General features: G+C 44.8%; 1 protein-coding gene across 1 annotated transcript in view; it reads right to left on the reverse strand.

Moving 5' to 3' along the window:
- The window catches only part of DNAH7 (dynein axonemal heavy chain 7), a 308,475-nt gene that overhangs the window by 165,150 nt on the left and 127,459 nt on the right, over positions 1 to 15,866 (reverse strand). The window contains exons 27-29 of the mRNA XM_038420958.2: positions 14,248 to 14,460; positions 7,633 to 7,731; positions 4,844 to 5,092 (exon numbers count right to left, since the gene is read on the reverse strand). Of these exons, the coding sequence (XP_038276886.1) occupies positions 4,844 to 5,092; positions 7,633 to 7,731; positions 14,248 to 14,460 (561 nt within the window). The remainder of the gene's footprint in view (positions 1 to 4,843; positions 5,093 to 7,632; positions 7,732 to 14,247; positions 14,461 to 15,866) is intronic.

Consider the following 15,866-nt stretch of genomic DNA (forward strand, 5'->3'; position numbering starts at 1 on the left):
AGGCCCAGAAGGCTTACTTTGATCTGCCCACCGAGGATGCTGCTGACTATTCCCGACTGAGGGCAGAGATCTGAGTATGATCAGAGATGATGGCAGTGATACGGGCCCAGAGGTTCCATGAGTGGAAATACTAGGAGAAATAGTAGAAATACTAGGAGAACAAACCTCCGAGGTCCCAACTATTCAACCTCATACACCTCACTCGGAAGTGGTTACGGCCCGAGGCATGCAGCCTGAAGGAGATTTTTGAGACCTTGGTCATGGACCATTATATGAGGGGACTGCCGCCAGATCTTTGCAAATGTGTAGGCCAGAACAACCATCCACCTATGACTAAATGATCACATTGGTGGAAAGACGGATGACAGCCAGGGATTTGACCCAACTACCCAAGGAAGGCCCCTTACGAAGCAAGCACTGGACCCCAACCCTGGAGGGTCGGGCGGCCAAACCCCCAGGGAGTCCTAGGTGGAAGAAGAGGGAGGCCAAAAACCAGCCAGGAAGCCAGAAGGAAGGGAAAGGCCTGAGTGTGGGGGGACTCTGGGACTAACCCCCCTAACTCACGTGATAGGGGAGTGACTAGAAGCAATTATAGGTGTTACGGGTGCTGGGAGGTGGGGCACATAGCAGCCCAGTGTCATAGAGCCCATGCAGTGTAACCTGGAGGATTGGGCAGACCCATGCAGCCTACTCAATCTTGTAGAGGTCACAGACAACCCACATAAATATACAAGGCAGGTAAATTTGGATGGGGTAGAAACCATGGTACTCGTAGACTCGGGGAGTGCTATCACCCTAATCTTGGGGTAAACTAGTGAAGAACAGCCAGTTAATGCAGACTAAGCATACAGGGGTAACCTGTATCCAGAGGACTGTTAGTTACTACCCCATCATACCAGTGAAAATTGAAATTCAGGGAAATGTCACCGGGGTGAAAGCAGGGGTAGTCCCAAATCTCCCATACTCGTAGGTAGAGATTTCCCCAGGTTTGGAAACTTGCTCCCACCAGAGGGATTGGAGGGAGAGGAGCTCCCTGAACTTTGGGAGGCTTCCACGGCAGAATGTCACCTCCCATTTTTCACAGAAATATCCCAGGAACTATTCCCTGTCCCAGGGAAAGGCAGGAAGACCAAGAGAAAAAAGGGGGGCCAAGGCCTTCTGCTACAGGGACAGAGGGCCATCTGTGTAGACTGACGGACACGGGCAACCAAATGGGAGGGCCCTGAGATGGAGGAGGGGTCAGAGACTGGTTCCAACCCCAACCTCATGGAACTGGCCGAGAGGGCAGAGACAGATCCCTCAGAGTTCGGGCTGATAAGCCCCGGGAGAGAGACTTTTGGATGGGACTTGGTGGAAGACCCAATGTACGAGAATGCTGAGATAGACGGGGTACCTATAGAGGGAAAGGTCTAGGGGCCAGGGCCTTATTTTGTGATCAAGAGGGACCTCCTATACCAGGTCATGCAAATGCAGGAGCAAGAGGTACACCAGCTCCTAGTACCCTAGAAATACCAGAAGGCAATATTAAACCCCGCTCACAGTTACCTTTTTGCAGGGCACCTGGGGGTGGAGAAAACCCAGGCACGAATCTTATGCAGGGTCTTCTGGCCAGGGGTACATGAAGAAGTCCAGTGGTACTGTGCCTCCTGCCTCGAATGTCAATTGCACAACCCTCGTCCACATCTAAGAGCCCCTTTGGTACCCTTGCCAATCATCGAAGTTCCATGGCTATCTGCTTGAATGGATCTTGTGGGGCCGCTAGAGAAAACGACCCAAGACCATCAGTATGTGCTTGTCATCCTAGACTATGTAACCAGGTACCCAGAAGCTGTCCCCTTACAAAACTCAGCCTCCAAGAGCATTGCCAAAGAACTAGTGGCAATCTTTGCCTGGGTAGGGCTACCAAAAGACAACCTCTCAGACCAGGGAACACCGTTCATGTCCAAGCTGATGAAGGACCTGTGTTCCCTGCTCCATGTCCAGATCCTGCAGACCTCGGTTTACCACTCACAAACCGATGGTCTGGTGGAAAGATTTAACCGGACCCTCAAGGCCATGATAAGAAAGGTGGTAAACAAGGATGGGAAAGATTGGGACAACCTACTACCATACCTCATGTTTGTCATCTGTCAGGTCCCCCAAGCTTCTACAGGATTCTCCCCCTTTGAACTGTTGTATGGACACAACCTCCGAGGCATCCTGGACGTAGCCAAGGAGATTTGGGAGGAGGAACACAGTGATGAGAAGAATGTAACAGAGCATGTGTTACGGATGAAGGACAGGACAGCCCATAGCTCATAGCACCTAGAGAAGGCCCAAGAGGCCCAGCAAACCTACTACAACCATCAAGCCAAGGTTCAACAGTTTCAATCCGGCGACTGAGTAATCGTACTGGTACCCACCACTGAAAGTAAGCTGACCCCGTGGCAAGGGCCCTACGAAATAGCTGAACCCGTAGGGAAAGTAAATTACAAGGTGCAACAACAGGAACGTTGAAAACTAGAGCAGATATACCATGTCAACTTTCTGAAACCCTGGCATGCCCAAGATGTGTGCACAGTGGTTCGAGAAGACCTGCACCCAGAGAACAGGTGAGGGTGTCTCCCGATCTAACGACAGCCCAGAAGAAAGAGGTAACTGAGATGATCGCCCAATATCAAGACATATTCTTGACAAAGCCAGGTTGCACAATCAGGACATATCACCACATCGTCATGAACCCTGGGGCCAGAGACTCTGGGAGTTCTGTCACCAACCTCCTTGCTGGCTAATGATGAAAAGGGCTCAGTAGATTGTAACCCTGGGCCTAGAAAGAGAGAGGCTATATGGAGGGTCACAGTGAGCCTCTGAGGCTAGCATAAACCGCCTGGAAGCACGGGACCCACAGGGACAAAATTTGAACGGGGAACTGTGGCCGATGGGAGCTTTGGTGGAGGTATCCTCAGGCGAGGGCAGCGTGCAGAGACCTCTGTCCACCCTCCCCCAGAGGCCGCAGGGATGTACTGCCAGCCGCTTCCGGGAGCGGCGTGGGGCCAGGGCAGGCAGGGACCCTGCCTTAGCCCCACTGCGCACCGCTGCCACCCCAAAGCTGCTCAAGGTAAGAGGCGCCGGGCCGGAGCCTGCACCCTGAACTTCTCCTGCACTCCGCACCCAGGTGTGGCGCTCGGGTCAAAAAGTTTGCCCACCACTGCTTTAGTAGGTACCAGAATGGTGACCTATGCCTGTGCTTGTTCTTGGAATTATGTTTGTTCTTCCCTTCTACCTCTTTCTGATGACTGGGTGGAACAGACCTTGACTGCTTTGCTGAACTTTCAACTTTTGTTGAAAGGTTTGATAACTTTGATGAAGAATTAACCTGGAAGCTCAGAATAATGCTGCAGCTTACAGAAGCAGATGAAGACTGTTCAGGCATGGTGAGATCTCTTTTCTCATGCTCTGAGGAGACTCTCAATGAGCACTTCACAAGAAAAAGCTTCATGTGGGTCTCTCACCAATTGCTGCCTTATGAAGGAGACACTTTCTTTTGTCTTTTTGGAACCTGGAGTCTCTGGATTTGCAAGACTTACCTTTGAGCAGGCTGTAAGGCATTCCCATGGAGAAGAGAACCCTCTTGCTCCTGGTCTAGCACTCCCATGGTGGAATCATAGCTTCAGATGGGGGTCAAGTCCCTGGCATGCCGTTCTGACTCAAAGCCCTATGCCCTTGAAGAGCAAGGGTCTGCAGCTTAGGAGCTGGGCCTAGCTCACCCTCTGAAGCTCCTAAAAAGTTGCCCGTGGCATCTGTTGGATGTTGCTCAATGCTTGCAGGGCTCCTCTGCTGCTTGGGGTGGCTGCTTGAGGGAGCCCGCTCAAGAGGTGCTGCATCAGAGAAACCTAAGTGTTAGAGCTTTGGTGTTCTGGCGATTGCTCATATCAAGAGAGGGAGAGAACAGCTATAAGATGAAACAAAGTTGCTCCAACATAAGAGCAAATAAAAATTAAGTTACAAAACAAAGTGGTTGGGAGAAACTGAAGTGCTCATTTGTTCCACCACTGGAAACAGAAATTCTGGTGCCAGAGTTGAAGGGTGGACTTAGTCCTTGATCCTTCCAGTAACAACAATGGAGTACCGCTGTACTCCACACATGAGAGGCATTACCCATTTGTGATGAATGAGGAGAGAAGCCGTGCAACAGAATGGATCTGGGATTTTGTTTCAATCCATTCCAAACATAGGAACTATTGGCAAAATTAGGATCCTGATCTGGATTTTGTTCAGATCCTGGTTTTGCTTTACACTTTACACTTACACGCTTTACGTCTCTATTTAAAGTATTACCTTATATTTGTAATAAAACCTTCACCTGGCAATCTTGTGAAAATAGATCAAGAAAATCACTACAGCCATAGACTGTATTAACTTGTTTCAGTGCACTTCCTCTATGCTGAGGAACCCTCATTAAAGAAGGGTTCAGGGGGTTGCCTCCCAGATGAGGAATCCTTGATAATGTGTGTCTATTGGAGCCATATTGCCAGGAAGCCAGTGGCTTCCATGTAGGCACAGGGCTTCCCTACAGATGTTATTGGACCCCTGATTTTTCCTAAGAGGTCAATTCTCTATTCACCCAACCTTCAGGAAGAATTTGGAGGAAACTCCAAGTAGGCAAGGGCATGGAGTTTTGCTTCCATATCCCCATTCCTGTAAGTACTGCGGACCTTCAAAAAATGTGTCACTACCTTACTGCACGTTTACAAGTACATCTGTTCCACCAAACACTTTCCTGTATAAGTATTGAATATGCTGTAGCATTTGCTTACTTTGCAAACTGTTTTGATCAAAAATAGCTGGAAAAATATTTAGTTACCTTCTCACACAAGTCACCCAAAGCTGTTGCCAAAACTCGATAGGCACATGTTTTTCCCCCGAATGGTTCTCCCACTATCATAAAACCATGACGGACAATCATCATTTCAAATATCTGTAAGATCTTCTCAGCAAACATGTCGGTCATTTGCAAATTCATAGCATCACAGTTCATTTTGATTGCTTCTAGTAAGTCATTGTAATCCGGTTTTGGCAGCTTCACACCAGGAAACAAATCTGAAGTAATGCCCTGCCAAAGAATGAATTACAATGTGTGTATCTTATCTTCATAGACATTCAGGATATAATCTTTGAATGTACTCCTTTTATCCTGTGACTCTAAACAGATAAATATGTACTTATACTCTTTGATTCAAATAGTATAAATCACAACACCCGGATACAGTAGTGTTAATAGCACAATTCATTGCTAACAACTGAATCAGTAAAAACATTTGAATTATGTGAAGAATATGCAGCTCCAAATACAAATACATAACCAATGGTTTGATGTTCTAACTCATTACTACTATCTATTTTATGCATTCCACATCACATATTTAACAGTGTCAACAGAAAGGAAACTGGCTCTATGAAATCATATATTTCTCTCTGACAAACATTAGCTTTTATCAGAGCAGGCTTAAACTACTTGGTATGATTTATAGTTTGAAGGTTGAGAAAGCAGTTATGTTTCTCTCTCAATACCTCATAGTTAGTGGAGAATTATTTAAATCATTTTAATGTAAAAGCAACAATACTACATTTTTACCTCTAGTACTTCGTATTATTGAAACAAACCAAGAATGATGTTGAACATATTTAAGAGACAAAGGAAAAACAGATACTGCAGGCAATAATTTCATTCCTAGAATGTCAACTTACAATGCTTAGTGAAATTACATCCATAGTGATTCCAACCTATTATTTCAGAAATGACAATCTTCTTATGTTATACCCAGGTGTGAGTATCATCAGGGGAAATTAGTTTTTGTAGTGACCCATCCACTCCCAGTCTTTATTCAGACCTAAACTAATTTTCCCCCTCACACCTTCTTGTCAACTGTTTGAAATGGGCAACTTGATTACATTGAACTCATTAGCACTACAAAAGTGATTTTTTTCTTCCCTTCTTGTCAACGGTTGTGAATAACCCATTTCCACCTTAATTGTATTGGCTCCTTAGTATTGACCCCCTGCTTGGCAACACAACTCCCATCTTTTCATATGCTGTGTATTTATACCTCCCTACTGTATTTCCCACTCCATGTATCTGCTGAAGTGGGTTTTAGCCCATGAAAGCTTATGGCCAAATAAATCTGTTAGTATCTAAAGTGCCAAAAGGACTCCTCATTGTTTTTGCTGATACAAACTAACACGGCTACCACTCTGAAACCTGACAGTGACCAGTATTCCCTCCCCACTTGACCACAGCTGGATCTTGGGAGAGAAGATGAAAGCTTTCCCACTTAAAGACAATCACATTCCCTACAAGGAGAAGAATTTGAGATATTAAGCTTCCCATAAGGTGAATAGCTCCTCTTCTTTGAAATGTACTTCCCCACATTTCCTCTCCATTAGTCATCTATCTCTTTTCTTGCTCTCCTGATCATCGGAACCAAAGCATTCTGCTTGCCTTTCCATTGTATATTCTAGTACTGTGCCATTGGATTTTATAATTTAAATAACTGAAGTTTAAGAAAAAAAATATATATTCTCTGTGCCTCAGTTTACCAGTGTTGCCCTCAAATTCCTAAAAGAGATGGCTCTATCACTTTCATTCATCCATGAATTCCCTACCCTGAAATCCTTCCTGTCCTTTTAATTCATTCTAAAATAATACAAAAGTAAGTGTTATGGGCCAAAATTTGAAAATGCACCTACAAAATGCAATCTATGCACCTACAAAATGACATACACCTATCACAAACAGATGAAAATTACATTTGCATCTGTATTTTGATAATTGCATGCAAATATCCATGTCCGTGTGTGACATCTCTCACTTTAGCACCATACATTAGCTCAGATTCTCTTTTCCTCTTTTAGCCATACGAGAAAACCGACAACACAGGGGAGCTCTAAGCTGGTGTAAAGCATTGTAGCCTGCTCCTGCACCAACTGCCTCCCATGCTGGTGCAGGGGTTATGTCTAGCCGCATCACAGATAGAGACAAACATGCTTGTGCACTCCACTAATATTCATCTTGTGCAATCCCATAGGGAACACAGACAGCTTGCGTAAATTAGAACAGCCTCTAGCACACAGGGGCACAATAGCTCCACCCTGAGAAGGTTACAGCTAACTTGTTGTGTCCCCCAACCTAGTCCTGCACCAAGATCCACTCAGGGCAGGAGAGAATCTGGGCCCCTGAATCTATTTGACTCTTTTCTCTATTCATTACACTAAAATCTTGGGTGAAACAATGAATTTCCTCATCTAAAAATGGGAATACTATTACTTACCTATCTCTCATGATTGTTTGTAAAGTGTTTTGAAATCCTTGAATAGAAGGCATTATAAAGTATTATTATGTTGTTATTTTTAGTTGGAAAATTGTGTTAGCAATTTACATTAATCTAAACTATTAAAACCAGAAGCAGCATTTCCTAGAAAGAGGAATAATGCATTGCCTGGGGAGAAACTGTTAAGACTACATTTTCAATTGCTTATAGGTAAGATTAAAGTATTCCTTGGACCATTTGTTTGACATCCTTGCTTTATGCTAACTACATCAATGAGTATCTATAAAAATCTTATTGCATTACTAAAACTACTTTAGCTTCTTACCTCAAAAAGTGGTAAATCATGGGACAAAAACTTAGGCAGGTTTACGTCTATAATGGATCTTAGTAGCAAAATTTCTTCGTTCTCTGATGGATATTTCAGCTAAAAAGAAATTACACTGATGCAAATATGTTCTTAATTTATTTTTATGGTTTCAGAAAGTAGATGCTTGTTTTACAAGTTGTGCATTTCTGTTGTTCATCTTTGTAGTTCATCACAGGTTTCAGGTCCACTGACAATACTATATGTTCCAGCTGTAGGTTTATAAATGTACATCAAGTCTTTACAACCTAACATTGATCTTATTGTTTGGGAACTGGCTGCCAATCCACTTTCATATTAACATTCTGTTGAGAGGTGATGATAGGAATTTGATTTTGACTTTCTTTCTGTATTGCAAAATGCATTCTGGGACGTGTGCCAACTATCTCCAAAGATGGGTAACTTACCATACTGTCAGGTAAAGTTAAAGCATTCAATGCAGTGGACATTCTTATAAGCCTATACTTTAAAAGCTCTATCAGGCTATAAAAAAATCTAGAGTGAATAAGTATGTATTTCTCTTTTGAACCACGACATATTTATTTACTATTTTTTTCTTGTGTATTAGGATATACAGGTAGCAGATTCAAAAAGGTAGGCATGTTACTGAGTAAGTCTAAATATAAAGAGTCAGATTTACAAACATGGACACCTAAGTTATGCCTGCAAAATTTATGCATTCATGTACTGTACAAACCAAACCCACGTTTGCACACAAAAAACCCAGTTACTAACGTTCCATAACTGTTCTTCGAGATGTGTTGCTCATGTCCATTCCACATTAGGGGTGTGAGCACTGTGTGCACTGCTGCTGGAGATTTTTCCCTCAGTGGTATCTGTTGGGCCACCTCTAGCACGCTCTGGAGTCGCACACGCATGTAGTGGTAGAAGGGGTGCTGAGGGCCATGCACTCTCTCAGTTCCTTCTTGACAGACAACGCTGACAGAGGGGTAGAGGGTGGGTCATGGAATGGACACATCTTGAAGAAGAACAACAGTAACGGAAGATTAGTAACCGTTTTTCTTCGAGTGTTTGCTCATGTCCATTCCATGTTAGGTGACTCACAAGCAGTACCTCAAGAGGTGGGCTTGAAGTTCATGGACATGCTGACTCTAACACTGCTCCTCCGAATCTGGTGTTGTCTCGAGCCTGTTGGGCGATGGCATAGTGGGATGAAAAGGTATGCATCGATGACCAACTTGCAGCCCTGCAGATGTCTTGGATTGGCATTTGTATGAGGAATGCTACTGAAGAGGCCTGAGCTCTCATGGAGTGAGCAGTTAGGATGGTTGGTGACAGAGCATTTGTTTGCCTGCTCATAGCAAGCTCGAATACAGACAGTTATCCAGGATGAGATCCTCTAGGCTGACACCAGAAGCCCTTTCATCCCTTCTGCTAATGTTACAAAGTTGTGTGGATTTGCAAAAAGGTTTAGTCCTCTCAATATAGATGGTGAGGGCGTGCCTAGCTTCATTCTTTGGATGTTATCTCTCTTCAGAGTTCCTGTGAGGTTTCGGGAAGAAGACTGGGAGGAAAATAGCCTGGTTGCTATGGAATTGTGAAACCACCTTTGGCAAGAAGGCCAAGTGGGGGCATTGTTGGACCTTGTCTTTGAAGAATATTGTGTACAGTGGTTCTAACATAGGGTCCCTGATTTCAGAGACGCTTCTCACTGAAGTGAGCGCCACCACAAAGGCAATCTTCTAAGAGAGAAGTAGTAAAGGGCATGATGCTAGTGGCTCAAACAGAGGGCCCATGAGCCTTGACAGGACCAGGTTTAAGTCCCATGGAGGGATCAGCTCATGAACCTGAGGACAGAGTCTCTCCAGACCTTTGAGAAATCTGACTGTTATCTCATAGGAGAACACTGACCTGCCATTCGCCGGCAGGTGGAAGGCTGAGATTGCTGCTAAGTGCACCTGGACAAATACAAGAGCCAGTCCTTGCTGCTTTAGATGGAACAAGCCCAATATAGCCTGCAGGGAAGAACGAACTGGAGAGAGACCTCACTGAGACACCCATATTGAGAAGTGTTTCCATTTGGCCAGGTAGGTAGCCTTAGTGGACCGTCTCCTGCCACCTAGCAAGACCTGTTGAACTTGCTCTAAACAGGCCTGCTCCCCTGGGTTCAGCGATGTAACATCCATGCCATTAGGTGAAGGGAGGCGAGGTTCGGGTGGAGCAACTGGCTGGGTCTTGTGAGATCAGGTCCAGATGGATTGGGAGCAGAATGCGGGATGCTACTGACAGATCCAATAGCATACTAAACCAGAGTTGATGTGGCTACGCTAGGGCTATAAGAACTCTCACCTTGTCCCACTTAATTTTCAGGAGGACCTTGTAATATAGAGGGACTGGGGAAAAACAAAGAGCAGGGGCCATGACCATGGGAGCAGGAAGGTGTCAGAGAGGGAGCCTGGACTGTGCCCATGCAGTGAGCAAAACTGATGGCACTTCCTGTTCTGCTTGGTGGTGAAGATGTCTACCTGGGAGACCCCCATCTTTGGAAGATGAACCTGGCAATCTCCAGGTGAAGGGACCACCCATGGTGAGAGGAAAAGGATCTGCTGAGGTGATCTACCAGTGCATTTCAGGTTCCCAAAAGATGTGACACCTTCAGCTGGATGGAGTGCACAGACAGCCTCCTGACACAGGGCAGAGGATCGAGCACCTCCCTGTTTGTTGATCTATAACATGGCTGCAGTATTGTCTATCAGAACTTGCACAACCTTGCCTGAGATCCAGGAGTGGAACACTTGGCAGACTAAGCATACAGCCTTGAGTTCCCCGATATTTATGTGCAGGGATAGTTCTTCTTGGGATCATAGGCCCTGAGTCCTGAAGCAGTCGAGGTGGGCCCCCCAACCTAAGTCTGAGGCATCCGAGACCAGGGACACTGACAGCTGAGTGGCGACAAAAGCTACCCAATCATTACCAACGTTGGGTCCTTCCACCAGTCCAGGGACGCAAGGACCAAGGGAGGAACAGTGAGCACAGAGTCCAGGTGGTGTCTGTTCAGGGAGTATACTGACGCCAGCCACGTCTGTAGGGGCCCGAGATGCAACCTTGCATGCAAAACCACGTGGCCATGGGCCCCAGAAGATTAAGGCAAACTCTGGCAGTCATAATTGGATATATCTTGATACTGGGTCCAACATAGACTGGGATCAAGCCACAGGAAGAAAGGTTCTGACCTGGGTCGAGCTGAGCACTGCCCCAACACATTCTATTCTCTGAACTGGAAAAAGAGTCAACTTTTGCTTGTTTATCAACAGGCCCAGGGCCCAGAAGGTGGACCGTGCTGATGCTGTTCCACACGTGAGTCTCTGACAGATCTTTGACCAGACAATTGAGCGATAAACTGGTAGTGGCACTGATTCACAAGAAATCTTCTTTGGCCACAGAAGATAGAAATATAGAAGTATTTGTCCTTTAAGTCAAGGACAGTGTACCAGTCCCCTGGATCCAGAGAAAGAATGATGGAGGCCAGGGAGACCATGTGGAACCTCCAGTTTCTTGAGATCTCTGTTGAGGCAATGGAGGTCCAGAATGAGCTGGAGGTCCCCTCTGGAGATTATGAAATATCAGGAGTAGAACCCCTTCCATCTCTGTCTGCTCCAAAAATAGTGAGGAGCCTTTAAAGGGGAGGTCCTGAATGGACTGTTGAACCTCAGAAGAAAGTCCCAAGGACTGGAGCCAAGAACAACACCTCAAGGTGACAGCAGAGACCATTGTCCTCGCTGCCGCATCTGCTGCATCCAGAGCCACCTGTAGAAAGGCCCTGGCCACATTCTTACCCACCTCCAACAGGGCAGAAAATTCCTGCCTTGACTCTTGTTGCCTCAAGTCTTTGAACTAGACCAAGGAATCCCACAGATTACGATCATATCTCCCCAGCAAAACTTACTGGTTGGAGATACACAGTTGAAGGTTACCCATTGAATAAACCTTTCTCCCAGTTTTTTTGTGTCTGTTTGTTTGGGGGTAGTGCTTATCTAGCCCGGCCTGTCCTACTCATTCGCTGCAGCCACAATGAGGGACCCCGGGGGAAGGTGCTAGTATAGGTACTTGAATCCACTTGCTGGCACATAATATTGCTTTTTTGTCCTCTTTGAGGTGGGGCAAGGAAAGAGTTTGCCAGAGGGCCTTGACTGGACCCATTACAGTGTCCTTAGTGGGAAAGACCACTTTGGAGGGAGTTGCTGAAGCCAGAATGTCAATCAGGCTGTGGGAGATTTCCTTAAGCTCCTCAATTTCCAGTCCTAGGTTAGCTGCTACCTGCTTCAGGAGGTCCTGTTATGCCCTGTGGAAGTGAGCTACTGGGCTCCAAGATGGCCTCATCTGTGGAGAAGAAGGAGGCTTGTACCAGAGGAGAGGGGCTCCTTCCTCTTCCTCAGCCTCAATGACATCCAAAGGAGCCACAATCTGAATGTCAGTACTGGAGTTGGGGTCTGGGGCCGAGCAGAAAGGACTGGTAGCCTGCCTCTCCAAAGCCACCTAGTAGGAGCGGTGGGAGGGAGGACCTGGTATTGGGGAAAAACCCTAAGGGTTCCACTATGACCACTGCATAGGCTACTGCCAGGCTGGCCAGGTGCTGGCAGATGGAACTGCTCTGAAATCTGGTGGCATGTAGGTTGGGTACCAGTGGTGACTCTTAGGGGGCATGTAGGGATTCCCTTCTGACTCCAACAAGGAATCCTCCCCTGCTGACCACCGTGGAGGAATACCCCTCTTTGCTTCCTTATGGTACTGAGGGTCCAGGGGGCGGACCAGATTCCATCATGACAACAACGAGATCAGGGCCAGTTTGCTCTAGAAGGTGCCAGTGGACCTGATGCCAGGAAAGAACTTGAGATTCCCTGCTCCTTCCTGTTTCTGTCATTGGAGCCAGTAGCTGTCCCATCAGATTCAGGGAGACTAGGAGTGACAGTAAGTCCCTGGCCACTGCAAAGGTCTCTGGGGTCAAAGGAACAGTCAAGCCTCTGGTACCATGGTGGCTTCCAGGTGTCAGCGGAGGGTTCTGCACTGAACTCATGCGCTGGACGGAGTCAACGGTGCCACCACGAGACCAGGCGTGGTGGAGTGGCCCACACTGTGCTGCCTTCCCCATGCTTGTCCTTTTGCTGCACCATCAAGCGCCCTCTGTCTGTGCACTACTTCTTGTGCTTTTTCCTTGGCACTGGAGATGGTGAATGGGGCCGGGAAGAGTGTGGTGCCAGAGGAACACAACACACCAAAGCTGAAGTGCTCAGTGCAGAATCAGAATGGCTTTGCTCTTAGACTGGTCTGAGAGCGGCCTTCATTAGGATAGTCTTAAGCCATAACTCTCTATCTGTTTTAGTGTAGAGTCTAAAGTCCTTGTGACAGATCTGGCACTTGTCCCTCACGTGAGTTTCTCTCAAGCACTTCAAGGAACTGAAGTGCGGGTCATGGGCATAGGTTTGCCACAGAAGGCACAAGGTTTAAAGCCAGAGACCGGGGCATACCTGGCCTCTGGAGTGAAGAGAGTCCTTCAACGATAGGGAATAACTATATACAATAACTATTTACACTACAACTAACTACAATATCTATATATACTAAAACTATGTTTAAAACAAAAACTAAGAAACAGAGTCCAAAAATCACTGGGAAGAAGCCTGGTCAAAGCAAGAGGGGTTGTTCCAGCAACCACCACAGGCAGTAAGAAGGAACTGAGAGGGAGCAAGGCTGGTGACATTCTTCATAATGGCATATGAGCATGTGGCTCTAGAGGGTGCTAGAGCCAGCCCAACAGATAGCACTAAGGGAAAAATTTCCTGCAACAGTGCATGCAGCGCACACTTGCCTAATGTGGAATGGAAATAAGCAAGAACTCAAAGAAGAACAAAACTCTACACTGCACACACAGCTCTCCCCTTGAAATGAGGATGTGAGCAAGATCAAACTCACATGTAGTAGATGTTAGTCACATTGCTTAATGCACTACTGGAAGGTGCTCAGATACTACGGTGAGGTGGGCAGGATAAGAACCTACATAGCATTGAATAGAATAGAATAAAGCCTCACTCCCCAATACCTCACCAAGTCAGTGGATGATTGGTTAAAGTCTCCTGTATGCACAGGAGATAAAAGAACCACCCAAAAGTGGACTGAGCTAGTACACCTTGAATTGCTATCATGGGACAAGTTCATTGTGCGTGGACAAAGGTCCATGAAATTTGCAAGGACAGCAGCTAGCATAGCCATAGACAAAGCCTGACTATCGTAACACAGGAGTGTATTTTGCTTTCAATCAATATGTAATTCTCATTAGTTATGAGAGCTGTACATGGACATCAAAAAGTGATTAGTCCCTGGAATGCACACAGCAAGTTAAATTGTGCCCTGTAATATACACTCTCATCCTAAATTTTCAGAGTCACACAGTGTTTTAGCTATTTATATGACTGATACTAACAGGACTCATATGGAAAAAAACAAATATCTATTTGAAAATGTATGGAACAGTGTGAACAAATTCTTCTGCTACGAACATGAAACAAACTTTTCTGATTAAAATACTGGGTACCAAAGAAAATGCAAGAAATCTTTTACCTTCAAGTTACCAGCTGCAGTAAGCACTGACTTTACAGCTCTCATTCCATAATCATAATGATGCTGGGAAGACAATTGCTCTGAACATAGACGATATGTAGCTACAATTTTCACAGACAGAGGTCGAGCAGTAACAAAACCACAAGAATACAAGACAATTTCTGCAATCATGGCATAATCAGGAACCATCATAGCTACTGTTCTAAAGAGAGCCTATTAAATAAACATTAAAAATCACATCAGCCACAGTGACATACAATAACGCAATACTTTGTATAACTTCTTTTACACATACATAAAATGATGTAATTTTTCATTATTTTATTGTAGCCCACAAAAGCTTATGCTCTAATAAATCTCTCTAAGGTGCCACAAGTACTCCTGTTCTTTTTGCGGATACAGACTAATATGGCTGCTACTCTGAAATCTTTCATTACACTGGCATCCAATTAAATTCCAGTATCAATAAGTCAATGACTCTACTATATGTTTTATTACTTTCCATAAATATTTATAGATGCTTAATGTCAGAGTGAAAATTCATTTTTTTTATTCAACATAAACCAATAAAACACATAAAATACCACAAAGCTGCAGAAGGAATGACTGAAATCTTGGTGCAAGTGGCTTAATAAGCTTTGAAGTAGCTGCTGCCAGAACTGTTGCTGAAATCATAGTTAGGCTGTAGCCTGGGCTTACTGATATTATTGCTGTTTCTTACTAAATAGCATCAAGACCTGTTGATATAGCATGAACTTACTGATGGTTGTGCTGTTCTTCCAGCCATTCCAGGACATCTTTAACTTTCCATTTCTGTACAGAGGGTCATTTTTTTTCATCCCATCCTAACACCTCATGTAACCATATGAAGTCCCTATCCTTTTTTGAAAAGAATCTACAAACGCTGCATATAACAGTAACTCAAATTACAATAACAAAACATAAGCCTCAGTTTTCTCCCTGGATTTGCCAGTTCCTAGGGTTCCTGTAGGAATTGCTCTGATCCTCAGAGAGACACTCCAACTCCTCTTGTATTAACCTATATATCACCTGGATACTTGCTAACATCGGATTTTAAGATGGGTCAATAGAGGAGTTCCATATTCCTATGTAGCTTTTAGAATGTGACATGTTACAATGACATTATTTGTGAAACCATCAATAAGGTTTTTCTCTTACTTTAACATTCATATCTTCTTGCTTCAGAGAAGAACACTTGGGCTGAAATACTGACCCCCAATGATGTCAATAGCAAAACTCCCCTTGACTTCAATAAGGGTTTTACAACTGGCTCCCACAGACTTCAGTGGCAGTTGTGCATCCATATTCAAAGTAAGAATATGTCTGTTTATGTTTAGAAATCAAGCTATTTGAAAAATAGTAAACAGTACAATTAATTCTGATTCTTAACTTGATATTAAAGCTGGATAGAAACTGGTTTGCAATTTCTCACATAAAACACTCTGGCTTCCTGTGCAACAAATCAAGTTACCTTTCAACAAGTAACGATCACCATCAATAACCAATTTAAAACTCATTATTTACAAATATTTTTCACAACTTATGAGATATGAAGTGTTCCTTTTACTTTCTGAACTTTCAGCATTCTGGGCTGAGAA

This window comes from Dermochelys coriacea, chromosome 11 (genome assembly GCF_009764565.3).
Source record: "Dermochelys coriacea isolate rDerCor1 chromosome 11, rDerCor1.pri.v4, whole genome shotgun sequence".
NCBI lineage: Eukaryota > Metazoa > Chordata > Testudines > Dermochelyidae > Dermochelys > Dermochelys coriacea.